At 42.0% G+C, this 27929-nt stretch overlaps 1 protein-coding gene across 2 annotated transcripts in view; it reads right to left on the bottom strand.

The window, feature by feature from the left end:
• LOC140483889 (interleukin-1 receptor-associated kinase-like 2) overlaps positions 1-26120 on the bottom strand; it is a 45422-nt gene extending 19302 nt beyond the window's left edge. The window contains exons 1-5 of one of the 2 annotated variants that reach the window (XM_072582681.1): positions 25701-26120; positions 15714-15890; positions 6864-7004; positions 6293-6381; positions 4147-4341 (exon numbers count right to left, since the gene is read on the bottom strand). In XM_072582681.1, the coding sequence (XP_072438782.1) occupies positions 4147-4341; positions 6293-6381; positions 6864-7004; positions 15714-15890; positions 25701-25800 (702 nt within the window). In that variant the 5' untranslated portion in view covers positions 25801-26120. Of the gene's footprint in view, positions 1-4146; positions 4342-6292; positions 6382-6473; positions 6582-6863; positions 7005-15713; positions 15891-25700 lie in introns of those variants that run through there. The other variant, XM_072582682.1, reaches the window with a different exon arrangement.
• Between the last annotated feature and the right edge of the window lie 1809 nt (positions 26121-27929).

Genomic DNA, 27929 nt, shown 5'->3' with positions numbered 1-27929 from the left:
ACCTCTTGATAATGGGCAATCAAAGTCAAGACTGGACTTCGGGCGGCACAGTGGCTCAGTGGTTAGCACTGTTGCCTCATAGCGCCAGGGACCCAGGTTCAATTCCCACCTCGGGCAACCGTCTGTGTGGAGTTTGCACATTCTTCCCGTGTCTGTGTGGTTTTCCTCCCATCATCCAAAGATGTGTAGGTCAGGTGAATTGGCCACGCTAAATTGCCAATAGTGTTAGGTGCAGGGGTAAACGTAGGGGAATGGGTCTGGGTTGCTCTCCGGAGGGTCGGTGTGGACTTGTTGAGCCAAAGGGCCTGTTTCCACACTGTAGCTAATCTAATCATAAGAAAGAATTAGACCATTTACAGTTGCTCTGTTGTGCTATTCAATATGGTCACGGCTGATCTTAGGCTTCAAATCATTTGTTTCCAACCGCTGCCAATATCCTCAATTTGGTGAAGGACAAAAATGTCTATCTTAGCCTTAAAAATATTCAACTAAGGAGAATGAACAATCTGGAGTAAAGACTTCCAAAGATTCACCAGCCTTTCAGGGAAGAAATTTCTCATCTCAGTCCTAAAAGATCATTCCATTCTCTCGAGACTGTACTCCCGTGTTTAAGTATTATTTGGAATTTGCCGTGTCAAGCCCGGTCAGAACCTTGAATGTTTCAATGAGATCACCTCTAATTTCTCTAAGTCCTAGAGAATACAGACCAAACCTACTTAGCCTCCCATCACAGGACTGTGCATTTAGTCCCAAAAACTAATCTAGTCAACGTTCATTCTACTGCCTCCAATTCAAGTATTGATTCAAGGGATTGTCTGAGGCAGTGCTACTGTCAGGAAGCCCAGGTTGAAGTGTCATTTGCTCCAGAGGTGTGTCATAACAGGCTGATGTCTATACTTCTTTAAACATTGAGACCAAAACTGCAGAAAGATTCCAGATCTAGACGCACCAAGACCCTGTATATTATAATTATTATATTTAATCTTGTACTCTAGTTCTCTTACAAGAAAGGCCAACATGCCAGTCAACTTGCCAATCACTTATTCTGCTTAAATGCTAACTTTGCATCACCCATAAAAACACACCCAACTCTATATGAACATTAACATATACTCTTTTCATGTCTTTTAAAAAAAAATCTGCTTTTCTATTACGATCACACTTCCCTACATTATACTCCATCTACAATCTTGTAGACCAGTCACTCAAGCTCTGTTTGCAGTCTCTCTGCGGCCTCCCAGAGATTACATTTCCACCTAGCTTTGTGTCACTCACAAAGTTAGATACTTTAATCTCTCATTTTGTACGTTATTAACAACACTTGTATGTAAAAAATCCAAAATTGTCTACACCTTTAATAATAATTATAAATAAATTAATCCTTTATGGAACTTGGCTAGTCACAGCCAGCCAACTTGAATTGCCTCAATGATGTCAACTGTCTGGTCTCGGTCATTAACCTTAATTACCTTCATTACTTATGTACCATTTTGTGTGGCACCTTATTGAATGCATTTTGGAAATCCAGGCAATAGATCCATAATTCCCATTTGCCTACCCTATATGTCATATCCTCAGAAGACTCTAATAAAGTTGTCAAACACACAGTTTCTTATTTGGAAATCATGCTGACCACGTGAGAACTAAATACATCATTAAGACTTCCGTAATAATAGATTTCAGTACTTTCCCAATGACTCATATCAACCTAACTGGTCTGGAGTTTTCAGTTTTCTCTTTGCCATCTTTCTTGAATAGCAGAGTTACATGTGATAACTTCCATTCTCCTGGGAATGATCTAGAATCTAGGAACTTTTGGAAAATCATGGTCAACACATTCACCATCTTTGCAACTCTCTTTTAAACCCCAGCCCTGTAGATGGTCAGCTCCTGGAGATTGGTTGGACTGTAGTCCCTTACGTTTGACAATAAACTTTCCTTTGCTTTTAAATTAATTATCTTAATTTCCTAACTTTTTAGCACCAGGGTTGCTTCTATTTCCAGTTTAGGTCCTTCTGATATAACACATTTCATTAATGCAAATTTGCTATAATGCGATTGACAAATTGGGGGCACTTTCTTAAGCGCAAACTTTTAAAGCGGGCATTGGTTATAATGTGATTCCGGCCCCATTAGTTTAAACGATGCTGCTATTACATGATTTTCTTATAACACGAGAACAGAACTACCGTGTTACAGCAGAACTGACTGTATGCAACTTGTGTATTCTACTGTGACGACAGACACACTATTTGTTCAAGATCTCTTCCTCATTCTTCCCTGGGCAATTGTTTTCCTTATATTGGCCCCACAAAACCATCTATTTGTACAGAGAGGCCAACAAAGCTGTATTTTAGAAAAGGGAAGTAAAACACAAGGTATTTTTATATCATCTGCAACACAAAAATATCCTGTGCTGCTAAGAAGGGCTGATGGGAAATGAACTCTTTATCATGACCAGTATCAACAGAACTGAATACAGTTATTTCAGTTTACACACAACCTCATATTTAACCACCTTCCCCGTATTCAGTTGTTCCACAACAATACCAGAATGGCAACAAAACTCAAATCTGAAGCACTATTAGAATGCTACAGGATATTAACTTGTAATTTTCCAAGAACTGCGATTATTCAGACTAACTATAGAATAACCACAGTGCTGAACGAGACCATTCGGCCCACCAAGTCTGCACTGACCCTCAGAAGAGCATCTCACCTCCTTCCCACCCCCATCCTCATAATCGCACTTTTCCCATGACTAATCTACCTAGGCTGTGCATCCCTAGTCACTACAGACAGTTTGGTATGGCCAATCTACCTAATCTGCACCTCTTTAGGCTGTGGGAGGAAACTGGAGCACCTGGAGGAAACCCACATGACACAAGAAGGACATGCAAACACCACGCAGACAACTACCCAAGGCTGCAACTGGACCCGGGTCCCTGGCTCTGTGTGGCAACAGTGATAACCACTCAGCCAGTGTGACCAAGTGAGGTATTCGGACAGATTTCAGAGGGATAATCGAAATACTACTAAACCAGCGGAAACTGGACTTAAATGAATTCATTCATTTACCTGGACCAGTGCTGCATGTCTTGCCTCAGGTTACATATTTTAAACCAACTCTTTAGAATAGGTGAGAGGGATACCAACCAGGGGGCAGAATGGTTATACATTAAATACATTGATCAAACTCCAACACAAAGAGAGGAAGTTATTTTTATTCTTTCCTTTCAAAGGCCAGGAGGAGGATGACCTCTCCCTCTCAATCCAACATGGAACCCTTGGGCATCTCCATACACCATGGTCACCCTCCTACACAGTGGCAATACTGTGGCTCAGTAGTTTGCACTGCTACCTAATGGCGCCAGGGACCTGGGTTTGATTCCACCCTTGGATGACTGTCTGTGTGGAGTTTGCATTTTCTCCCAGCATCTGTGTGGGTTTCCTTTAGGTGCGCTGGTTTCCTCCCACAGTCCAAAGATATGCTGGTTAGTTGGATTGGCAATGTTAAATTGTCCAGAGTGTCCAGGGATGTGTGGGCTAGCCATGGGAAATACAGGGTTACAGGGATAAGGGTGTTGGTCTGGATGGGATGCTCGTTGGAGGATCAGTGTTCACTTGATGTGTGTAATGGCCTACTTCCATTCTGCAGGAATTCTATGATCCTACAATCGTGTGACTCAGCCAATCCTGTTTACACCTCTCCCCTGCACTGCCAGCCACTTCCGATTCTAGGACCAAAGTGCTGGCTTACGATTGCACAGATTCTCATTTCCACGTGTGGACCTGCTTGTATTGCCTATTAGGTTCACATGCTAGATACACGGAGCCCATTCAGAGGAAACTTGGTAGATTATGTTGGACCTGATACTATGGAGAGTGGGATAGTCTGCCTTGGCTTTCACTTGTCACCCACAACCAAACCCTTTCATCTCTAGCAGCAAGCAGCGATTTTATTAAGTCTTTTGCAACTTTTAAAACCAGCTGTTTTAACTGACAGAGGAAAACTATGATCAACAGACCTTCTCATGTCAAAATACTTTTAGACATTGTTAGCACAGATGTACTAAAAAACAAGCTACACATTGGTGCACAAGATCACCACAGGAATCTATATTATTAGAAGATGAAGAGACGTGCCTTCTTTAGCAGTTTTATGGCGTACTCAGTATTGAACCGGTGACCCTTGTAGACATGGCCAAATGTTCCTGAGCCAATCTTATATCTTTCATTGAAATTATCAGTTGCGTCCTTCAGGTCCTGCAAGGACCAGGTGCAGTTGAATGTTACAGAATGGTTATCAGATTCCTGGAGGTGTATGTTGCTGAATTCACCCTGAACAAACCAGAAAGAACACATTATAACATGAACAGGAATTCATATTGACACACACACACACACACACACACATGCACACACATGAAATGTACAAATAGGCACCAAAGATAAATTACGTTTCAAGAACTAAGTGCTATTCACATGTGACATTCGTTCTTTCCTTATCATCAAAATAGGTGTGTTCTGCCCTTTGGCATGAATGAAAGATTAAGCGGTGGTAATGGGTGGGAGTGGGGATGAATCGAGAGAAAGGATTAGAAAGTCGTTCCCAAGAACGAAAATGAATGGAAAAATCAAGTGCACAATTGCAGATACATTCGTACACAGATTCATGGAATGGTTATAGCACAGGAAAAAGTGAATTTAGCTTGTGATGTCTAGATGCGCTTGCTGCAAAAGCTGTGTGGCTTGTCCCACACCTATAATTGGATAATTATGCAGAGAGCGCATTGTAAATCTAGTCCCATAGATTTACAATGCTTCTCTCTGCACCATTATCCCATTTCTATTTGAAAATCAAAATTAAATCTACCTTCCCTATTTCCCTGCCAACATTACAATAAAAATTGCTTAAACAAATATTTTTTAAAAAAATCTCATTTTACCTTCGGTTCTTATGCCATTCACTATAATTCGGTGTGCTCTGGTATCCAACCCTTTCACCAATGAGGAACAGTCCCTCAATACTTCCCAGTGCAGATCTATCATGACCTCCCCTGAGTGAAAGTGGGGATGGCGGGTCTCAGAGGCAAAGAGCTGGCAGCTTGTAATTGGTTCTTACTCTACTACAAGGAAAGAATCTGGTTGTTTTGAGTGTATCTGGCAAATGGTTAATGTCCTATTCCTTAAGTTTAAAATAATACAGAAATTGTTGGTGGGGTTAATTATATAGTAAAAAATAAACAAATAAATGGGATAAGTAATTGAAATAGTTAATTTGAAAAGTAACATCAACGTTGGCAGAAAGTTGCTATGTGGGAGATTTTGGGTGCCAATATGATCAGGGCAACCGTATCTGCATTAACACCTCAAGTAGCTTCAACTCAGTGTTCATAAGCTGGAGGCCCAACTACAGAGACTGGAAATTTCCTGGATATTTTGTACCAGGAAGCTCTCACTCACTTTTGGAGGAGATCTTCTGATTTGGTCAGTGATCAGGGAAAGGAGGGTATGACTGTGAGTGAGGCAAATAAGGAGACCCAGAGGGCGACACTCTCAGCATCTCCAATCTTCAACAGGTTTGAGGATCTTTCAGCTTGCCTGGATGAGGGAGAGTTGTATGGTGGATGAGCTAACTGATCATGGCACTGTGGTACGGGATGCTTTTCAACTAGGGAGAGTGAAAACGAATGTAACGTTCATAAGGAACTCTAACAGAGAGGCATGTGGACATCGTTCTCTGCAGCTGAGATTGCAAGTCCAGAATGCACTACCAAGAGGTGGGGAGGAACTTGGAGTGCACAGATTCAGTCATCGTGCTCCATGTAGATATCAACAAACCAGGTAGGATGAGGAAGGACTGACTCAACAGCATGTGGAGCTAGGCACCAAGTTGAAGAACAGAACCTCAAGGATAATAATTTAAGTTCGTAAAGTTCCTGGCTATCCTTAATTAATTACACCTTTTTACGCAAGGGCAGAAATTAAGAGAGCATTCAGCTGGTGCCAGTGATGGGTCTTCAAGTGGAACTATCTGCTTCATAATAATGTTTTCTCTTCCTCACATTCTTTTCTAATCTTCCTTTTCAAATATTTGACACTATGCATTAACGCATCAGCAGCCTCTAACTAATTGCTTTCTGGTAAATTTATGATCCTCAATAAATAGGATCCCAATATTACAATATTCAATGGCAAACAGATCCAATACACTAAATGCCCAGTAATCTTTAATTATTGAAATGTTCAGATGATTTATTTAAAATGCTAAATGCGCTGCTAACCTTACCCCACTGCACTTGTCACAGTTTGGCTCTAAAATAGAGTTCAAGAGACTTGCAGGAATAGATGGTCTAGGAAGTGGATCATGTTGGTTCACTGCAGAGAATAAAGACAAATATCAGTCACGAGAGCTAAAAATGTACAAACAAAAACCCTGCAGTTCTACTCTCGCCTCTGACATAACTTACTCTGTACTCTGAATATCTTCAGTGTTGCACATCAGTAATGTTAGCTGCTGGTGTGTAAATGTTTTTTCCTCCAAGAAATAGGTGTATTGTAATTTGGTACAGATGTTTCTGAATAAAGTACAAAGTCCTGTTACAATTTTAACCATGTCTTTCTGTATGCCACTGTTACCATTATATTTGTGCAAGATTTCGGAGTCTGATAGGATTATATCAAATGGAATAATTCCTATGTAAAACTATCATGCAGCACAAAGTATTATGACACTGCTGAAACATTGATTGTTACTACTGTACATCAGCATACTAATGGGGCTGTACTAAACTAAACGTATAAATATATTACGATTACCAAGCCCATTCCCTTAATAACTGCCCAGGTTTCGTAATTACCATTGTTCAACAAATCTGTAGTATTTGTACAGTTCAGTACCGGACTTGTGGAAGGTAGAGGTGAACAGAACATCTCAGATGTTTCGGGTAAAGGAATGTATGCACTAGCAGGTTGCGTAACGAAAGAAGTTGCAGGCTGTCCTGTTTGTAAAACAAAATGCAATTTTAGTAATAGCCCACAATCATGTTGTGAAACAGTGAAAAGATCTTAACACACTGACACTGACAGGCATCTTATTGCTCACTATCCACACGTGTACGGTTTAGAATAAAAGATTCTTTGACAGCATCTTGAGATTTCCATTGCTTACAAGGAAAAGGAAGCATTGGAATGCCATCACCTGCAGGTTTACCATAATTCACAACCATTCTAACTTGCTGTGAGTTGTTGCTGTTCCTTCACTGGTGCAAAGTTCAAATCCTATAAAACCCTTACCCAATGGCATTGCAGGACATTTGAACTGTTGAAGCCCATGTGGTTTAAGAAGCAGTTCACCACCACCTCTGAAGGACAGTTAGAGATGAGCAATAAATACTGGCCTTGCCAGTGACAAAGACTAAAATCTAACATCTGAATGATATTTAATTTGTAAATAAATCAATTAGATTAAATTACTGTAGAAATTCAAATCTCATAGTACAGACAGTAACCAATATTTATAAGATTCTGTACACTGATTCAAGGTAGACAACCAAAACCCTCCAAATGCAGGCTACGTTTTTCATAAAACCAAATATTAAATATACAGAAGAACCTAAAATGGCAAAGCTTTGAAGCTCAGTGAAAAATGTGTTCATGGTATTTAAGTGAGGTTTCTCACCAATGCTATGGCAGCTTATCAAATGAATTCCAGAGGAAATGCAGAGTTTCTGGATAAAGTGCTCACATTAAGATCAACAACCAGCTCGGTTTAAATAAGGATTAAACTTACTCAAACTACCCAAATGGGGAAAGTGATATTTGGAAAGCCAATAATTGGTAGTAATTCCACAATCTTTCGAGATTGTTTACATTCCAAAATGGCCCTAAAATTACAAATGACGTTTTTTATTCAGTTGTGAGATTTGGGGGTCACTAGCTGGCCAGCATTTGTTGGCTGTCTTAACTAAGACCATAAGACCATAAGACATAGGAGTGGAAGTAAGGCCATTCGGCCCATCGAGTCCACTCCGCCATTCAATCGTGCCCGTGAGAAGGTGGTGGTGAGCTGCTTTCTCGAACTGCTGAAGTCCGCATGCTGTAAGTTGACCCACTATGCTCTCAGGGAGGGAATTCCAAGATTTTGACCCTCGATAATAAAGGAACAGTGATATACTTCCAAGTCAGGATGGTGAGTGGCTTTGAGGGGAACTTGCAAGTGGTGATGTTCCCATGTATCTGCTGCCCTTATCCTTCTAGATGGAAGTGGTTGTGGGTTATGGGAAAGTGATGCCTAAGGATATTTGGTGAATATCTAGTTAAGTGACAAATTTGACCCTGGTTTATATGTTTCTTATGTTTTGATATTTGGACTTCAGACAGAGCGAGTCTTGATTTATGAATGTTCAACTTACAAATGCTATCACATTCGTGCAATAATATTGATTTTAGAGGTCTGACATATGAATGTTCCCTTGTACTTGCAAGAGGCTGTTTTATGTTGTACTGCATTATGTTCTGACTTGCATACAAATTGACTTGCAACGGACTCAAGAATGGAAGCCATTTACAACTCAGGGACTGCCTGTATAGTAAGTGGACATGTGACCTGGTCTGAAATCTACCTGACGATAGGCCTGGTGATGTGACCATTAGATTAAAGGTAGGCCCAGATTTTTTTCTGGGGTGAAGGGGTAAGATATTTACACTTGGAGACAATTGCAGCTACATCTTTACAGTGGTTATATTTACAATGGTTAGACTGTTCGATCCTATATTCCCAGAAAGGTGTCAAGAGATCAGATTGTAAACAGTTATCCATTAAATTGTCCATTTATTCTAAGTCTTAAAAATAGCTAATACATTTCTGAACAGGCTGTTCAGACAAAAAAAAAACTTGAGGAAAGTTAATTGCTTATTCTGTGTAGTCTAAATTTACATGACTAGGCTCTTATGGTGCAGTGGTGGTGTCCCTTCCTCCAAGCCAGAAGGCCGGGGTTCAAGTCACACATGCTCCAGGAGTATGTCATAACATTTCTGAACAGGTTGATTAAAAAACTATTTCTAAAATGTACAAGGCCCACATGATTCACATTATGGGTTTTGAGGGGGAAGGTGTGTCTGTGATAACCTTGAAAACTTACAGATAGAGGCAATCTGCTGAGATCCGGAAGAGAGAGAGAGAGCGGCAGGATGTCACTCTCTAACGGCCGTTGTGCGGGAGTGCAAATGGAAGCTAATACTCTGATTTAAAAAACCAAACGCATAAGGATTTCTAATGTGCCTGAACATGTTGTCTAGCTCGCTATAGAGAACCAGAGAGAGGGAGAGAGAGAAACTCCAGAAAAATCCTTTACCGTAAAAGACTGTCCTGCCTACCACAGATAACTTTTAGTCAAGAGAAATACCAATTTGTTTCAATATAAATGCAGAAAATGCAAAATATTTCTGTCATCCTTTCAGCAACTAACTAGTAATTCAAATTCCTTTATTCTTAAGGAGCTAGCAGTCCTGCAGATAGCATAATGCAAGACAGAAGATCATGTGTGTCAGAACCAGGCATGCAATTTGCAGTTCACAACAAATTTCAGAGTGTCAATAAGGGAGATTAGAAAGGAAACTACAGTGCTCAATGCTAACTAAACAGTAAAGATATTTTGAGGGTGTGTTCTGGATATAAGGGGAAGTTATGGATGGTATTTAGATTTCTAGAAGGCATTTGCTAAGGTGTCACATTGTAGAAAATAAAAGCTCATGGTATGGTGGTAGCAAATTGACATGGATAGAAGATAGATTAGCAAATAGAAAACAGACATAAATAGGTCACTGGAAAGATGTAATGAATAGTGCGCCACATTGATCGGTGCTTAGTGTCAATCTTTTCAATTTAATTCATATCTTCATCCAAGTCATTTGTGTCATGTAACAAGAAAACTCAGCTTTTTTTTTGGTCTAGTATATTGTCAAAAATCATATCTTATTTAATGGATACTCCTCTTCGTTTTAATCTATTTTAGAATTGTTACTGACATTGTACAAAGTTTGAAGTTTAACACAAAGATAAGAGGAAGTGTAAACTATAATAAGCAAAATCAAAATACTGCAGATGCTGGAAATCTGAACCAAAAACACACTGATAAGTAGTCTGTTGGTGTTTGTTTTGATCTTTGTGTTCCACTCATTGGCGAGTTCTTCATACCAAGAGGAAGAAATAAGCAGACCTCCTATACATTGAAGATGATTCGATTCACTTCTACAAAGGAAATAAAATGTCCACATTTTGGGACTTAAACTAAAAGAATATTTCCTTGAATTCTCTGCCCCCACCCCATTTATCCAGAAAAAGTTGACATTAGTGAGAACACAAATCTGTCGGTGTTGGCACTGCCTTGTTGGATAGTATTCACAAGATGTGAACAGGCAATTTGGTCCAACGAGTCCAAGTCTTGTTGTGCAACTCGGTAGTTGAGACATCTACTGAAGGGAAGGCTTGAACAGGGGTGGTCTTCCCCTCAGGGTTCTGGGGGCTGGGAATGGTGACAGTGGGGTCTGTGGGGGGGGCGGGTCAGCAGAATGCAGGTGAGTGGCGTTGGTGGGGGCGGAAGTGGTGGCAGACACGGCAGTAGGAGTGGCGGAAGTCACTGAGCTTGTGACATCAGCGATGATGTGAGGGGCGGAAGTGATGTCACGTGTGTCACCTCCTTCACTGCTGCTCCCTCACCACCAGATGCCTGGAGGAAGAACGCCTCATCTTCCGCCTCGGAACACTGCAACCCCAGGGCATCAATGTGGACTTCAACAGTTTCCTCATTTCCCCTTCCCCCCACCTCACCCTAGTTCCAAACTTCCAGCTCAGCACTGTCCCCATGACTTGTCCTACCTGCCTATCTTCTTTTCCACCTATCCACTCCATCCTCCTCCCGCCCCCGACCTATCACCTTCATCCCCTCCCCCACTCACCCATTGTACTCTATGCTACTTTCTCCCCACCCCTATCCTCCTCTAGCTTATCTCTCCACGCTTCAGGCTCTCTGCCTTTCTTCATGATGAAGGGCTTTTGCCCGAAACGTCGATTTTACTGCTCCTCGGATGCTGCCTGAACTGCTGTGCTCTTCCAGCACCACTAATCCAGAATACACCCATATCTGACCCTTGGGCTCCAAACTGGCTGCATGGATGCAACAGAACTTGGCATGTCAACAACCAGCTTAGAGAAAGATACTAAGACCTGAAAATGCACATGCTCACGAACAACAAAAAAGAGGTGTTACTCATTCTGCATGTGGAATGAAATCTTAGGTTTGAAAATTCATCAAAATGTATCCATGTATCGAAGATTTGCTGCAAATCACTTGTTTCTGTGTTGCAAATACTGTATAATAGAGCAACTCCAGCAGCTTCAAAAATGTACACTTGTAGGTTTTGACCTTTTCAGCATAAGGTGAGAGCAAAGAATAAGAGGAAATGATCTTTTCATTTAATCTCATTTTATGGATTTGGGTTTTGCTTTGTTGAACTGAATCATACCTACTTCACAATATACAATTCTGTTGCCAGAATTAGGGTTCTATAAGCAGTGAAACTAACAAACCAAAAGAAACACCAACAGGCCATTTATCTATTCTATTGTTTTATATTTTACATTTCCTCTTTTTTTTTCCATTAACAGTGCACTGAGCTTGGAGTTTTAACACAACTTCACCAGCAATACCAGAATAGATTAAAAGGAAGAGAAATACTCATCAAACAGGAAGTGGTCTGTGACCATTCCTCAAACAAAATGTGATTGAATGTTTCGATAAAAGTATACTTTTTTTTGAGTAATTTACAAATTTAAGATGTGAGACTGCGGAATTACTATGCAGAATGGAAATTATTGTCCGGTTAGCCTGACCTCAGTCATTGGTAAGATTTTAAGAGTCCATTATTAAGGATGAGATTGCGGAGTACTTGAAAGTGCACAGTAAAATAGGGCAGATCAGCACAGCTTCATCAAGGGGAGGCCATGGCTGACAAATCTCTTAGAACTCTTTGAGGAGGTAATGAGCCAGTGGACATGATCCATTTGGATTTCTAGAAGGCCTTTGACAAGGTGATGCTGAGGAGGCTGCTAAATAAGACAAGAACCTGACGTGTTAGGGACACGGTACTGGCATGAAGAGAGGATTGGCTGTCTGGCAAAAGGCAGAGAGTAGGGGTAAAGGAGTCTTTTTCAGGATGGCAGTCTCAGTGGAATTCCATAGAGGTCAGTGTTGAGACCACAACTATTCATATAATAAATTAATGATCGAGACAAAGGAACTGAGGGCATTGTTGCTATGTTTAGAGATAACACAAAGATGGTTGGAGGGACAGGTAGTGTTGAGGAAGCAGGGAGGCAGCAGAAGGACTTGGATAGGCTAAGCGAGTGGACAAAGAATTGGCAGATGGAATACAGTGTGGAAAAATGTGAGGTTATACATTTTGGTAGGAAGTACTATTGCAGACTGTTTTCTAAATGGGGCAAGGTTTTGGAAATCTGAAGCACAAAGGGACGTCCGAGTCCTAGTTCAAGGTTCTCTTCAGGTTAACAAGCAGGGTCAGTCAGCAGTTGGGAAGGCAAGTGCAATATTGGTATTCATTTCAAGAGAGTTAGAACGCAACGACCGAGATGTACTGCTGAGGCTATCTTAGGCTGTGGTCGGATGGCATTTGGAAGGTTGTTAGCAGTGTTGGGCCCCATATCTAAGGAAAGATGTCCTGGTGTTGGAGGAGTTTTACAAGAATGATGCCAGGGATGATGTCATATGAAGAGATGTTGGGGACTCTCGGTCTGTACTTGATTGAATTTAAAAGGAAGGGTGGATGGGGAGCAGGATCTGACTGAAACTTACAGGACACAGAGGCCTGATTGATTGGATGTGGATAACATGTTTTCACCAGAAGGAGCCAAAGACCACAGCCTCAAAAGGAAAGGATGGCCTTGAAAACTGAGATGAGGAGGAATTTCTTCAGCCAGAGGGTGGTCAATCTGTGAAACTCATTGCTGCAGAAAGCTGCGGAGGCCAAGACATTGAGTGTATTTAAGATAGAGCTAGATAGGTTCTTGATTGGAAAGGGGATCAAGATTTAGAGATTTTTGTAAACTCCTAGGTCAGTGGATTTAAATTTTCCACGTGATCCTCAAAGACTTGACATTATGCTCTTAAATGGCCCACAAATGCAAGATTGGATATTTTTGAGGTATGCCACAGCTCAAGATGAAGTGTAAAGTGGCCTATTACATTTTCCAAATATATGAGTCCTTCAACCGAGTTCCAGTAATTGTTTATAATCTCTGCCGAGTATTTTGGTTTCTTTAACTAATTCTTAGTTCGGGAGTCAAGGACTAGCAAGGGGGCAGAATTGAAGTAAATCAGTAATGGTAAAAGAAAAAGATGCTGAGGAAATTAAGAAGGTTAAAGGCGTCAAATCACCAGAGTCTGATCATTTACATCGCAGAGTACTAAAGGAGGCCGCTCTTTGTATGTTGGATATAACTTTAAAAATGCTATAGACTCTGGAGCAGTTTGTACAGAATTGAGGGGGTCAAATGTAATCCCACTATTTAAAAAAAAAGAGAAAACACTTTTACAGTAGCAGGGAAAATGCTAGAGTCTAATTAATAAAGGACAGGATTACAGAAAATTTGGAAAGCCTTCATTGGATTAGACATGGTTTATGAAAAGCAAATCACACAGAACAATTCGACTTGAGTTTCCAAGGATGTAAATAGATAAGAGAGAACTTCCACAGAAGACTGTGGAGGCCAGGTCATTGAGTCTTGATTGTCAAGGGGATCAAGGGTTACGGAAAGAGGGTGGGAGAAAGGGGTTGAGAAACATAACAGTCATGATTGAATGGCAGAGCAGACCCGATGGACTGAATGGCCTAATTTCTGCTCCTTTGTCTTATGGTCTTAGAACCTGTGAATGTAGAATATTTGGATTTTCAGACAGCCTTGGATAAGGTCCTTCATAAGAAGTTAGTGGGCAAAGTTAAAGCACATGGGATAAGAGGTAATATATGGGCATGGACCAGAATTGATTAACAGATAGAAAATAGAGAATGGCAATAAATATGTCCATTTCTGGTGCTTGGGCCCCAGCCCTTCACAATATATAAAAATGACCTGGATGATGACAAGATTGGGTGGGATTGAGAGTTGAGAGAAAAAAGCAAAGAGGCTTCAATGTGATTTAGATAAGTTGAGTAAATGGGCAAACATATAGCAAAGTGGCTAAATTTGAAAATCTAAAAGTTGAGAATTAGGGATGCCTGTTGCAGTTATACAGAGCCTTGGTGACATCACACCTGGAGTCACATGTGCAGCTTTGGCCTCCACGCTACAAAGGATACACAGAGAAAGTGCAGCAGAGCTTCACTGGGCTGATACCAGGGATGGTAAGACTATCCTATAAAGAAAGATTGGTTCGACTGGGCCTGTATTCACTAGAGCTTAGAAGGATGAGGGAGGATCGGATTGAAATGTATAACTTCTCAAAGGGTTAGATGGACTAGATTCAGGGACAGCATTTGCCCTGGTTGGGAAGTCTAAAACCAGGGGATTTAGTCTTAGGATATAGGGTAGATCATTTAGGACTCATCTGAGGAAAAATGTATTCACTCAAAGGTTAGTGAACTTGTGAAATTCTCTAACTCAGAAAACTGGATTGGTGGTTTGCAATGCCGCATGATACCAGCTGTTGCTATCATACAGATCCCACCTTCTTAACCTTACCCTTTACAGGGGTCACAGTGACCCTCAGACTAAACTCACCATTAATCGTCTCTCTCTATCAAAAGTGCAACCCTTTGGTCCTCTGAGACTATGGCAACTGTACTTAGCTGTTTGTTTTGGCCTAGATGTATGATTCCCACTTCAGAAAGATGTTGGAAATGTAACAGATCCTGGGTTTAAATCCTGGGTGAGCCCTCAAGTTATGTGAATTGTTCCTTTATTCATTGGTTAGGTTTTTTTTTAAAGGATGCTTGTGGTGCATTGGTAGTGTCCCTATCTCTGAGCCAGGATGCCCAGGTTCAAGTTCCACCTGCTCCAGAGGTGTTTCACTGCAATATTCCTAGCCTCTGACCCGCTCTTGTAGTCAGTGTATCTATATGGCTAGTCCAGTTCAGTTCCTAGTCATTGATAACCCCCAGAATTTTGATAGTGAGGTATTCAATGATAGTATTGCCATGGGGCAATAATTAGATTGTCTCTAATTGAAGATGGCCATTTCCTAGTATTTGTTCTACGAAAAGGCAGACTCCTCCATTGTAAGTATCCAGCATCAATATTAAGCAATAAAAATCTGATATCATACAGGTCACATGTAAAATAATCCTCCCTCAACTCTATTTTATTGACATACCTCAGAGGAACACATGATTATTTTTCACTTTCCACCCACCAGCCATACTTTCAAGTGATATTGCCAATTTACTGCCAAATTATGATCAATTTTATACAGCGAGCTCTGTCCTACCAGGATTTGGGCTTTAAGATGGCTCCAAACAATTTCATCCTTGAATTTTAGAGCCAAAATAGACGAGACTGGCCCAGTGGCCTGGGCTGGATTCAAACTGATGACTCATTGAAAATAGTACGTGCTGATAATGAGCATTCTGATGCCTTTTCTAAAATAAAATTATTAGAACGTCAAAAATTTCTATCTAGAAAGGGATATACTCACGTGATAGAATAATATCTGCTGCACGATACAGCTGCAACTCATTCAGGATGTGTAGAAGCTGTTGAACGGTTGCTTGTCTCATTCCCCATGCCCACATCAACTCTCTGGTCCTGCTGTTATTTCCTCCGAGAGATTCAATCTTCCTTAGTTCAGTCTGGTCAGCTACGATACGAGAGGCTGAAAAGGTAGCTTGAATACATAAAAGTTGCTAATCGGCTTCCTTCCCTCACATTGAGATTATGTCGAGGAAAGTTAAGAGGAGATAAGGAAAACAAACACTCCATTATGCACTGTGGTAATGTCACACTCTGCGTGGTGGAGCCTGTTCAGTGATGCACTGTGCAGTGTTATAAAAATATATCAGAATTAAAGCATGAAAACCATACTTATGTGGGACTGTTCACAATCTCAAAACATTCTGAAGTGTTTTAAAGCTATTGTAGCCTCTGATTATGCTTCAACCATCTCTTTGAATCAGTGCATTTCAGTTTAAATGAACTTACCCTCTATCTGCTGATCGTAGGCGTCTTTAATTTATGGAAAATCATGCAGAATCTGATATGTATGGCCAATGATTGAGGGTCAGAGAATAACTTCATAAGATTTATCCCCCCACACTCATATGACAAAGCCACCAATCAAATGCATATTGTACCTGCAATCAGAATTGCAGTATCTGAAAGATGCTACATACATGGTCCACACTGACATGACATATTAGCACCAAGATCATTTACAAAATCATGAAACGGTCGTAAGAAATGAGCTTTTAGGCCCCTCAGGCCTGTTCACCATTTAATAAAATAACAGTCAGTCAATCTGATTGCAAAGTAGCCATCACTCTATAATCTTGCCTCCCCCACCCCAGGCCCAACATCCACTCTACTGTGCCTTAGAGAATTCCAAACGTCATTAATTCTGAGAGAATAAATTCCTCCATATTTACATCTTAAATGGAAGACCCCCCCCCCCCCCCCCCCCCATTTTGCTCAGAGGGTCACCGTTTCAAAACTATGTTGTGTCAAGAAAGATTGTCTCAGCACCCACCCTGTTAAGCCCCCACAAGATCACCTAAGTTTCAATATGATCATCTCTCATTCTTTAAAATTCCAATGGAGTAATAGGCCCAATCTGCTCAAACTTTCTTCCATACAACAACCCACTGCTGCCAGGAATCTACCTAGTTAGCTTTATCTGAGCCACCTTTATTGCAAATAAAACCCTCCTGAAGTGAAAATGTCACATTTTACATGGCCCTTTAAGTGTGGTCATGTAGGTAAAAACAATGACTGCAGATGCTGGAAATCAGATTCTGGATTAGTGGTGCTGGAAGAGCACAGCAGTTCAGGCAGCATCAGGTAGTCCTGATGAAGGGCTTTTGCCCGAAACATCGATTTCGAAGCTCCTTGGATGCTGCCTGAACTGCTGTGCTCTTCCAGCACCACTAATCCAGAAAGTGTGGTCATGTAGCAAGACTTCATTAATTTGCCTTCTGAATTACTTGCTGTACCTGCATGCTAAATTTATGGGGAGAAAGTGAGGACTGCAGATGCTGGGAGATCAGAGCTGAAAAATGTGTTGCTGGAAAAGCGCAGCAGGTCAGGCAGCATCAAAGGAGCAGGAGAATCGACATTTCGGGCATAAAGCCCTTCTTCAGGAATCAGGATTCTGGATGCTGCCTGACCTGCTGCGCTTTTCCAGCACCACCTTTTTCTGCTAAATTTATGGGTCATGCACACCTGAATCCCTTTGTACTGTGGTATTTGCCATTCTCTTCCTTTAAATAATAATGTGCTAATCTACTCTTGGCCAAAATCACATTTTCTGATATTATGTTCTGTCAATATTTTGCCAACTAACTTAACATCTCTTTGCAGGTTCCTCACAACTGGACTACTTACCTACCTTTGTATCATCAGCAAATTTGCCTGCAATGCACCATGGAAAAGGGGATTAGAACAGTTCAGTGGTTGTTTTTGACTGGCACAGGCAATGGGCTAAAGAGCCTTTTTTTCCTGCTTGAGACATCTGTGGCTGTATGACACTCAATCCCTCCAACAGAGACATTAATCCAGATCATAAACATAGAGGCTCCTGCCCCAAATCCACTCATACAATGACTTATTTATCCTGACTGTTTCCTGTTTGGTAGCCAGTCCTCTATCCATGCTAATGTGTTATTCAACACCAGAAGCTCTTTTCTTGTGTAGTCACCTTTTGTGCCACCCGATTGAACACCTTGTAGAAAACCAAATGCACTATGCATGATACCTGACTAAAAACCTGCTTGGTGACCAATAACTCGTATAGACACAGTTCTGAGTGTTTCACCAGACTTTTGATTGGGATTTTTAAAAAATCATATTTTTGTGACACTTTTGTACAATTGCATGTTAATACTTGAGTAGCTTGATGGTGATATGTGATGCAGAAATGATGCCAAACAGCATGGGTTCAATCCTGCACTGGCTGAGGTTACTCTGACTCTCCTTAACCTCTCCCCTTGCCTAAGACATGGTGACCCTCAGGTTAAACCATAACCTGTTGTCTGTCTCTCTCACTCTCTAATGAGAGAGTAGCCCTATGGCTCAGTAGGACAATGGTGACTTTATTATAGCAATTGGAAACAACACTCTACATAATGAAACCAATCAGAAAATACTCAAGTAAACAAACCCAGTTCACTGAGGTTGGCCTATCTCACTCAATCTCTTTGGAGAAGTGCTTCTGCTGACAGTGTAACCTCAAACTGATTAGTTTCCAAAATGCTATCATATCTGATAATGACATTGATATTGGATTGAAGACCCACAATATCTTCCTTCTATCTGGATATTTGTGGCTTGAAAACATCCTCTGTTGTTATTCAAGAAAAAGTTCAATATTTTGTCATTGACAGCTCAGTTGGTAGCATGTTTGACTGAGTCAGAAGGTTGTTGGCTCAAGTCTCAATCCACAGCCTGAATGCAAAGATCAAGCGAATATGCCAGTGCTGTACCATCACTCTATTAGAGATATCACCGTTTCAGTTGAAACAGTGCTGCTCCCTTTGGTTGGACTTAAACATATGTCCGTGCATTACACACTTCTCAAGATTTAAAAAAAAAGAATATTCAGTCATCATCACATTGCTGCATGTTGGGAGTTGCTGTGTTTCCTGCAACACAACTGTGCCCACTCTTCAAGAGCGCTTTATTGACTGTCAGTAAATAAGTCATTCAGTGGACTTGAAAGGATGCCACAGAAAGAAAAGTACCTGCATTTAAGACAGCAGCAAATAATCATCACATGATTTTAATGAAGGATCCCCACGCTTTTATAAATATGAGTGAAAGGCAATAAGATTCACCCACGAACATTCTCGTTCATTAGCAATGAAACAGTCATGAATAAAATGCTGCCAGTCACCATTTCAGATAGGTAGGTCTTTTTGTTTCCAGTCCCTTTCCAAATAGAGCACTATCTTGAAAAGATGATTGTCAAGCTTTTTCAGCAAGGTGGTGAAAATAAATGACCATTGATGTTCCATCCTCAGACACGAAAGCTGCAACGAGTTCCACAGCCAAACCAATTTCTGATTTTAAAAGTTTTCCTGCATCAGATTATTTTTTAATTAGGGTCCACCTTACATTCATAGCCTTTGGAGGGACTTTCCTCACAAATGGAAACAACCTCTTAACATTTATCTCAAAATACTTCATGATTTTATATATGCCTGTTAAGCTTCCTTTCACTTCTCTGGAATAAGTTTCTGCCTGTTCATTCTTTACAACAATTATAATCTCATGTTATCCTTGCAAATCTTGTTTACAATCTAGCAAGTGTCTTCATATCCTTTTTTTCAAATCCAGTGCAAAGTGATCCAGGAATATTTGATTCTAGTCATCAAGAGGACATTGATTAGGCCGCTTTGTGAGCACTGCGTTCGGTTCTATTCTCCCTGCTATAGGCAAGATGTTGTGGAACTTCAAAGGATGCAGAAAATACTTACAAGGATGTTACTGGGATTGGACAATTTAAGCTACAGGAAGAGGCTGAATAGGCTGGGGCTATTTTTCCTGGGGCCGAAGGCTGACCTTATAGAGATTTATAAAATTATAAGGGACGTGGATAGGGTGAATAGCCAAGGTCTTTTGTCCCAGGGTAGGGGAATCCAAAACTAGTGCGTATAGGTTTAAGGCAAGAGGGGAAAGATTTAAAAGGGACCAGAGAGGTAGCTTTTTCAAGCAGTGGGTGGAGTGTGTATGGAATGAGCTGCCAGAGGAAGTGGTGGTACAACTGCAACATTTAAAAGGCATCTGGAAGGGTTTAGAGGGATATAGGCCAAATGCTAACAAATGGGACTAGGTTAATTTACGATAAGTTGGACCAAAAGGTCTGTTTCCATGCTGTACACCTCTATGACTCTGACTCTAAGAGGGCAATCACTTCAGCTTGGTGCTTCACCATTCTGGCTAAGTATGCCACAAATTGCACAAACAGGAGAGATAATTCCCAGTATTGAACTCACATTCTCCACTTCCCACGTCCACTAAAAGGCATAGCCTCTTTGCAGGAGTATGGATAGTGAATGCCCATATATTTAAACATGAAATTATCTATACGCCGGCATTTCCTGGGTGATGATATCAGATAGTTACCTGGTCTGATTATTCAACACACCCCCAGGCTAAATATTTTCAAGCAAGAGATGGAAGTTGTGTACAGAACACAGATTTGAGCATAAAAGGCAAACATTGTTTAGTTAAATGTTCGACGTCTTTATTTCGGAATACAGAAGGCACATCAGTGGTTTCTACACTATAAAAATATTTGACCGTCCTGTTACTTTCAAAAGGGTTCGTTAGGGTCCCAGCTTAACGATGGCGAGACTGTACTTCAAAAATGAGTCAAAGGTATCGGTGATGGCTAATCAGAAAGAGTCCATTGATACCAGCTATATGATAATTAGATTTTTCTGAGTGGGCATTTTAGTGGAAAATTACATTGATCTGGACTATCCTGCACAACAGACTTTCAATTTCGTAAAAGGAAGCTATTTCACTCTGTTGCAATTTTTGCTCAGACTCAAAGTGAGCAGCGAGACAAATCAAGGAACAAGAGAAAAAGACAAGTCACGGAGGTGCCAATACAACTCTCAATACTCAAGATTATAACCCTGCAGGAAGATGATAATAATCTGATAGGCGTGGTGCCTACATTGACCACTGTCAAAAATAAAAACAGAACCCATGAAAGGAAGAGAACAAGAAGACAGAGATACAAGGTCATTTTCAAAAGCAGTAAATGTGACGCTAGGAAACCTTTTCCCAAGGCAGTAGATACCCCTACTTCTGAACACAAATCCTCTCACAATGAAGGTGATACACCATTACGTTCCTCATTGCTTACTGCATCTGCCTATGTACTTTCATTGCCTAGTATATAGGGACATCAAGATCCCTTTGTACAGCCACACTACTCAAAATCACAATTTAAAATAACATTCTTTCTTTGTGTTTATCACACTGAAGGGTATCACTTCACATTTGGCAGATGCAATAGGTCAGGTGTACAAAGTTAAAAATCCCACAACACCAGGTTATAGTCCAACAGGTTTAATTGGAAGCACACTAGCTTTTGGAGCGTCGCTCCTTCATCAGGTGATTGTCGCTCCGAAAGCTAGTGTGCTTCCAATTAAACCTGTTGGACTATAACCTGGTGTTGTGTGATTTTTAACTTTGTACACCCCAGTCCAACACCAGCATCTCCAAATCATAGGTCAGGTGTGTGCAGGTCAAGTGAATTGGCCCTGCTAAATTGCCCGTAGTGTTAGGTAAAGGGGTAAATGTAGGGGGATGGGTGGGTTGCACTTCGGCGGGTCGAAGTAAGTAAGTAATCTAATCTAATCTAAAAAAAGCATGGCTATGTCTTTGTGCACTCATTCAATTTGAAGCCTCCTCACAAAGCTGCCCAGTTTTGTATCATCAGCAGTCATGGAAATATTGCTTTTGCATCCCTCATTTATCTATATTGTGAATAGACTGATCCTTGCAGTACCCCACTAGTCTCTGCCACTCAAAAAGACCCATTTATTCCTACTGTTTTCTGTCAGTCAATCAATCCAGTCAGCCAATATATTACTCCTTATCCCAAGCGCTTTAACTTTGCCCACCTGCCCTTTTTTTTGAGGGACCTTATCAGAAGCCTTTTGAAAATCTAAAAACACTGCAATCACTGGCTCTACAATGTCTATTCTACGAGTTACATTCTCAAAAATCTCTAGTTGATTTGTGAAGCACGGTTGGCCAAATGGTCTCCCTCTGCACATAATAATTGTGGTTTTGTGATGTACAGAATAGCCTTACACATGAATGTCGAACCAACAAATTACATCTGTATAGTACTTTGATTGGTAACAGAATCAAGGGTTACGGGGAGAAGGCAGGGTTGAGAAACATATCCGACACAGTGGCTCAGTGGTGAGCACTGCTGCCTCTCAGTGCCAGGGTCCTGAGTTTGATTCCACCCTCTGGTAACTGTCTGTGTGGAGTTTGCACATTCTCCCCGTGACCGTGGGGGATTTCCTCTGGCTGCTCTGGTTTCCTCCCAGTCACAATGACAAGCAGGTTAGGTGGATTGCCCTTGCAAGATTGCCCTGTAGTGTCCAGGAAGGTGCAAGCTAGGTGGATTAGCTACGGGAAATGGTTACAGGGGTGGATCCGGGTGGGTTGCTCTTTGGAGACTTGGTGTAGACTTGATGGGATAAATGACCTGTTTCCACTCTGTAGGGATTCTTTGACCAAATGGCAGAGCAGACTCAATGGGCCAAATGGCCTAATTGTGCTCCTATATCCTATGGTCACTTTTAACATAATGAAACAAATCAAGGGGTATCATGGTATAGAGAATGGCACTGAATCCTATGCACAGACCCTGCCAAAATGGTCACATTTGATATTTGCCTAGCTGCAGCCTAAAGCGTTGATGCTCCTGAAACTGTTGCAATAGAAAAACAACATGCTCTTAAAACAGAACTTTCCCAGAAGGACAACACCTTGAAGGTAATCTCATATCCCAGTGCTTCTTGCCCCAGTGTAGGGTCATAGATAAAACAGGACCAAAGGCATGACCACAGATTCAGATTTTAAGAAGCATATTAAAAGAGAGAAACATCAAGAAGAGATTCTCCATCTTACTGCTCAGGCACCAGAAGGCATGGCAGTGGCGAGGTGAAGGAAATCAAGGAAATGCACAGGCTGGAACTGGCAGAGTTGTAAAAAGATTCAAGAGCTGGACAAGGTTGTGGGTTCAAGTAGAAGGGTCATTATTACCTGGTTATATGGTAAGTGGAGATTGGCAATGGACCGAGAGAGGTAGGAACAGAAGGCGATTATTTTGCTCCACCATTCCATAGACAATAGACAATAGGTGCAGGAGTAGGCCATTCTGCCCTTCGAGCCTGCACCACCATTCATTATGACCATGGCTGATCATCCTTTATCAGTATCCTGTTCCTGCCTTATCTCCATAACCTTTGATTCCACTATCCTTGAGAGCTCTATCCAACTCTTTCTTAAACAAATCCAGAGACTGGGCCTCCACTGCCTTCTGGGGCACAGCATTCCACACAGCCACCACTCTCTGGGTGAAGAGGTTTCTCCTCATCTCTGTCCTAAATGGTCTACTCATTATTTTTAAGCTGTGTCCTCTAGTTCGGGACTCACCCATCAGCGGAAACAATGAGTTCATGAAATTAGATTAGATTCCCTACAGTGTGGAAACAGGCCCTCCGGCCCAACAAGTCCACAGTGACCCTCCGAAGAGTAACCCACCCAGACCCATTTCCCTCTGACTACTGACCCCTCACTCACTCACTGTCCCTCTCTCTGTCTCTCTCACTCGCGCACTCCCTATTTCACTGTCTCTATCTAATACTCCACCGCAAGGATCTGTTTTGGGACCATTGCTGTTTGTCATTTTTATAAATGACCTGGAGGAGAGGCTAGAAGGTTGGGTGAGCAAGTTTGCGGATGATCCGAAAGTCGGTGGAGTTGTTGACAGTGAGGAAGGATGTGTCAGGTTACAGCGGGATATAGATAAACTGCAGAGCTGGGCAGAAAGGTGGCAAATGGAGTTCAATGTGGGTAAGTGTGAGGTGATTCACTTTGGTATGAGAAACAAAAAGATGGGGTACTGGGCTAATGGTCGGATACTTGGTAGTGTGGATGAGCAGAGGGATCTTGGTGTCCATGTACACAGATCTCTGAAAGTTGCCACCCAGGTAAATAGTGCGGTGAAGGCGGCATATGCCGTACTGGCTTTTATTGGTAGAGGAATTGAGTTCCGGATTCCTGAGATCATGTTACAGTTGTATAAGACTCTGGTGCGGCCTCATCTGGAGTATTGTGTGCAGTTTTGGTCGCCATACTATAGGAAGGATGTGGAGGCACTGGAACGAGTGCAGAGGAGGTTTACCAGGATGTTGCCTGGTATGGTAGGAAGATCGTATGAGGAAAGGCTGAGGCACTTGGGGCTGTTCTCATTGGAGAAAAGAAGGTTTAGGGGTGACTTGATAGAGGTGTACAAGATGGTTAGGGGTTTAGTTAGGGTTGACCGTGAGAACCTTTTTCCACGTATGGAGTCAGCTATTACAAGGGGGCATAGCTTTAAATTAAGGGGTGGTAGGTATAGGACAGATGTTAGGGGTAGATTCTTTACTCAGCGAGTCGTGAGTTCATGGAATGCCCTGCCAGTATCAGTGGTGAACTCTCCCTCTTTATGGGAATTGGATAGGCATATGGAGGATAGTGGGTTAGTGTAGGTTAGGTGGGCTTGGATCGGCGCAACATCGAGGGCCAAAGGGCCTGTACTGCGCTGTATTCTTCTATGTTCTATGTTCTATGACTAATGCACCTAATGTTCTGTCAATCCTCAACCCCCATCTTCCTACTTTCCCCCCATGACTCATTCTGAACTTAACTAACAATATCACTTAGGGAGCTCTTGTGATACAATGGTAGTGTCCCCAACCATGAGGTCTGAGTTCAAATCCCATCTGAAATAGAGCAATCTGAACAAGGAGATTAGAATTTTTTTGTAAACTGACAATACCATCTGCAATGTCTTTCGTTTTTTTAAAAAAAAGCCATAACCCATCATTGGCAGCTAGGAGTCAGTAGCCGAGATGCCAGGTTCTAGCATTCCACACATCCCCCCCTTAATGAAACAAGTACACCTTTACACCTTTAACCAAGCTTCTGACACAAAACACCGCTCGGGATATTTGTTTTTGGTGTTTGTTTGCCTTGTCAACAACACTCCCGTGAAACCCTGAGGTCATGGTACACTCGCGGGTGGGCGCTACACCAGTGCAGGTGGTTGTTGTTGCTGCTGCTGCGGTTGGGTGGGGGTGAAATGAATGCCCACTGCAGCGAGTATGGGAGGGGAGGGGAGGGGAGGGAGTGTGGGGAGTGGAAACATTACACAGTACTGGACCAGACCTGTGGTGCACTAAAAAAAATGACAAGATGCCAATATCCCCCGGAACAATGAGAGCGTGAAAGGAGGGTGCAGGCGCCACCCTCTTGCCTAATCGCTTTCAGTTTGCCTCTGGCGACACGCCTACGATTCACAAAAAGACAACATCTGCAAATCCCACAAAACAGATCACTTTGAGACCGATTTGAGTGAACATTCCGAGTCCAGCACGACTCTGCTTTAGCCTCTTGATGAACCCATCAGTTTCTGGAGGGGTGAGGGGATACAATGACAGTTATTAAACACGTTAATGACCAAGCCCAGCCCGAAGCTAAATCCCCTCCAGTGTCTGAGCTCCGAAAGCTAGTGTGCTTCCACATAAACCTGTTGGACTGTAACCTGGTGTTGTGTGATTTTTTGTTTTAAATACTCTGTACACCCCTGATTACAGTCAGGCTCGCTGTTTTGTTCCCCGCTCTGAAAGTGCAGGCGGTACACTGCGCCGTGAAAACTTGACCCACAACTCACCAAAGCGATGCCACATCCCCGGCGCTAGAGTGTCCATTACCAAATAAAACTCTTCCATCGTCTGGGCATGGATGTCTAACACGAAGTACGGCGGACTCATTGTTAGGTGTGAAATAGCCGGTCCCCTCTCTCTCTCTCTCTTTCTCCCTTGAGGCTGACAGCTCTTGTCAGACACAGCGGAAAACTTTCGATCTTTCTTCTCCCCGCTTTGCGTCACACGGAGGAAATGGGGAAGTTGAGAATGAGCTCACGAACTGGGCTCGGGAGGAATTCCTAAGCGCCTGGCTACTGACTCTCTCCTCCTCCTCCACCTTCATGTCCATCCTCCCGAGGGGACCACCGGTCTCTGGAACATGGCATCACAGGGCTGTGCTTTTCTAGCACCCCTCTAATCTAGACTCTGGTTCCCAGCATCTGCAGTCATTTTTTTTTACCTGGTACTCACAGTAGGCGAACACAAACTGACTACACACACACACAAGGCGGAGTGACTTACTCGTCATGGGTTTCATGAGGGACAAGGCTGTGACACCCCCGGTAGGTTTAAGGGACCTACTGACCCACAAATGGGTATTTCCCCGCCCCAGGCGATAAAGCTAGCTTTCAATCGTTTGTAGGAACAAATAGAGTCATAGAGATGTACAGCACGGAAACTGGCCCTTCGGTCCAACCCGTCCATGCCAACCAGATATCCCAACCCAATTTGGTCCCACCTACCAGCGCCCGGCCCATATCCCTCCAAACCCTTCCTATTCAGATGCTGGTATCTATACTGAGAACAACAAATGCTGGAGATACAGCAGGTCAGAAAGCATCCACGGAAAGACAGCAAGCTAACGTTTCAAGTCAAGATGACACTTTTCATTTGACTACATTCCATCAAGAAGAGTCACTGCACTGGAAGCACTAACTTGGCTTTTTCCCCCCTCTCTCACACTCAATACAGATGCTGCCAGACCTGCTGAGTTTCTGCAGCAATTTCTGTTTCATCGTCGACACATTAATTCCAGTCTCCATTAGAGACAGTGCCCCGGTTGAAGTAGTTGTTATATGACAAGAGAGTGTAGGCAATGTTCTCTCAACCAATCCAAACCACTTCAATTCATTCCTAGATTAAAACAAGAGGAAGTAGCTTTGAATGACATCCAACTTAAATTTGTCCCTCCACAGGGAGCGAAGGAGTTCTACATCATTTGGGAAAACTATTCTATTCATTTTGTTGATTCCAGCATTTCAGGAATATGCCCTTGACAGGCCAGTCCTGGGCTGTTGCCAACCAAGTGGGATTTTTGAAAACAAAAATCACTGATAATCTGAACAATCACCATATGTCTCAACCCAGGTCTCCTGGTTCAGGATAGCAACACTACCACTGTGGTATAAGATTGCTCTGGCCAAGATGGAGTCTGTAAGCAAAAACATACAGCTATACAAGGTTATCTGATCATTCAGCTCTGGCTGTTGTGGCAACGTTAACTGCAGAAGTTGAAGGTGTTGTTTTCAGACCTGCTCCAAAGCCATTTTGTTGCTACAGACTATATCCCTCTGCCTGGCAATAGTCTGAGACTAAACCAAGCATAAAAATCACACAACACCAAGTTATAGTCCAACAGGTTTAATTGGAGCACACTAGCTTTCGGAGCAACGCTCCTTCATCAGGTAATTGTCAATCACCTGATGAAGGAGCAGCGCTCCGAAAGCTAGTGTGCTTCCGATTAAACCTGTTGGACTATAACCTGGTATTGTGTGATTTTTAACTTTGTACACCCCAGTCCAACACCGGCATCTCCAAATCGAGATTAAACCAGACGGCAACTTTGGTGTTACCTTGATCCTGAGCTCACAACTTCACTGGGATACCAATTTCTACCTCTGTAACATTAGCTGACTTTATTCAAAGTTCAGTGCATCTGCTCAAACCCTTTGTTACCTCTAGCCTCAACTATTGTGGTATAAATGGTCACTTAGTAATAGAGGACTACCAATTTAAGGGGGGGGAGGGAAGAACCAACATTTATACTGTGTGAGAAGAGAGTGCTGATTGATAGTCACACAGATTCTACTTGGTAGATTCTACATTGCCACACACAGTGCATCAGCTAATGATGATTGACAGTTAACTACTTTGTTCAAACTTTAAATACGGCAGGTTAACTCTGATTGTTTAAATAATTGCCCTGAGAAGTGAACCAGCAACTGGCTGTCACCTGTTCAGTTCACAAGTGCTGT

The sequence above is a fragment of the Chiloscyllium punctatum genome, chromosome 12, assembly GCF_047496795.1.
Source record: "Chiloscyllium punctatum isolate Juve2018m chromosome 12, sChiPun1.3, whole genome shotgun sequence".
In the NCBI taxonomy this organism is placed as follows: Eukaryota; Metazoa; Chordata; class Chondrichthyes; order Orectolobiformes; family Hemiscylliidae; genus Chiloscyllium; species Chiloscyllium punctatum.
The sequence above is the reverse complement of the archived record's forward strand: the minus strand, read 5'-3'. Positions and strand labels throughout refer to the sequence as shown.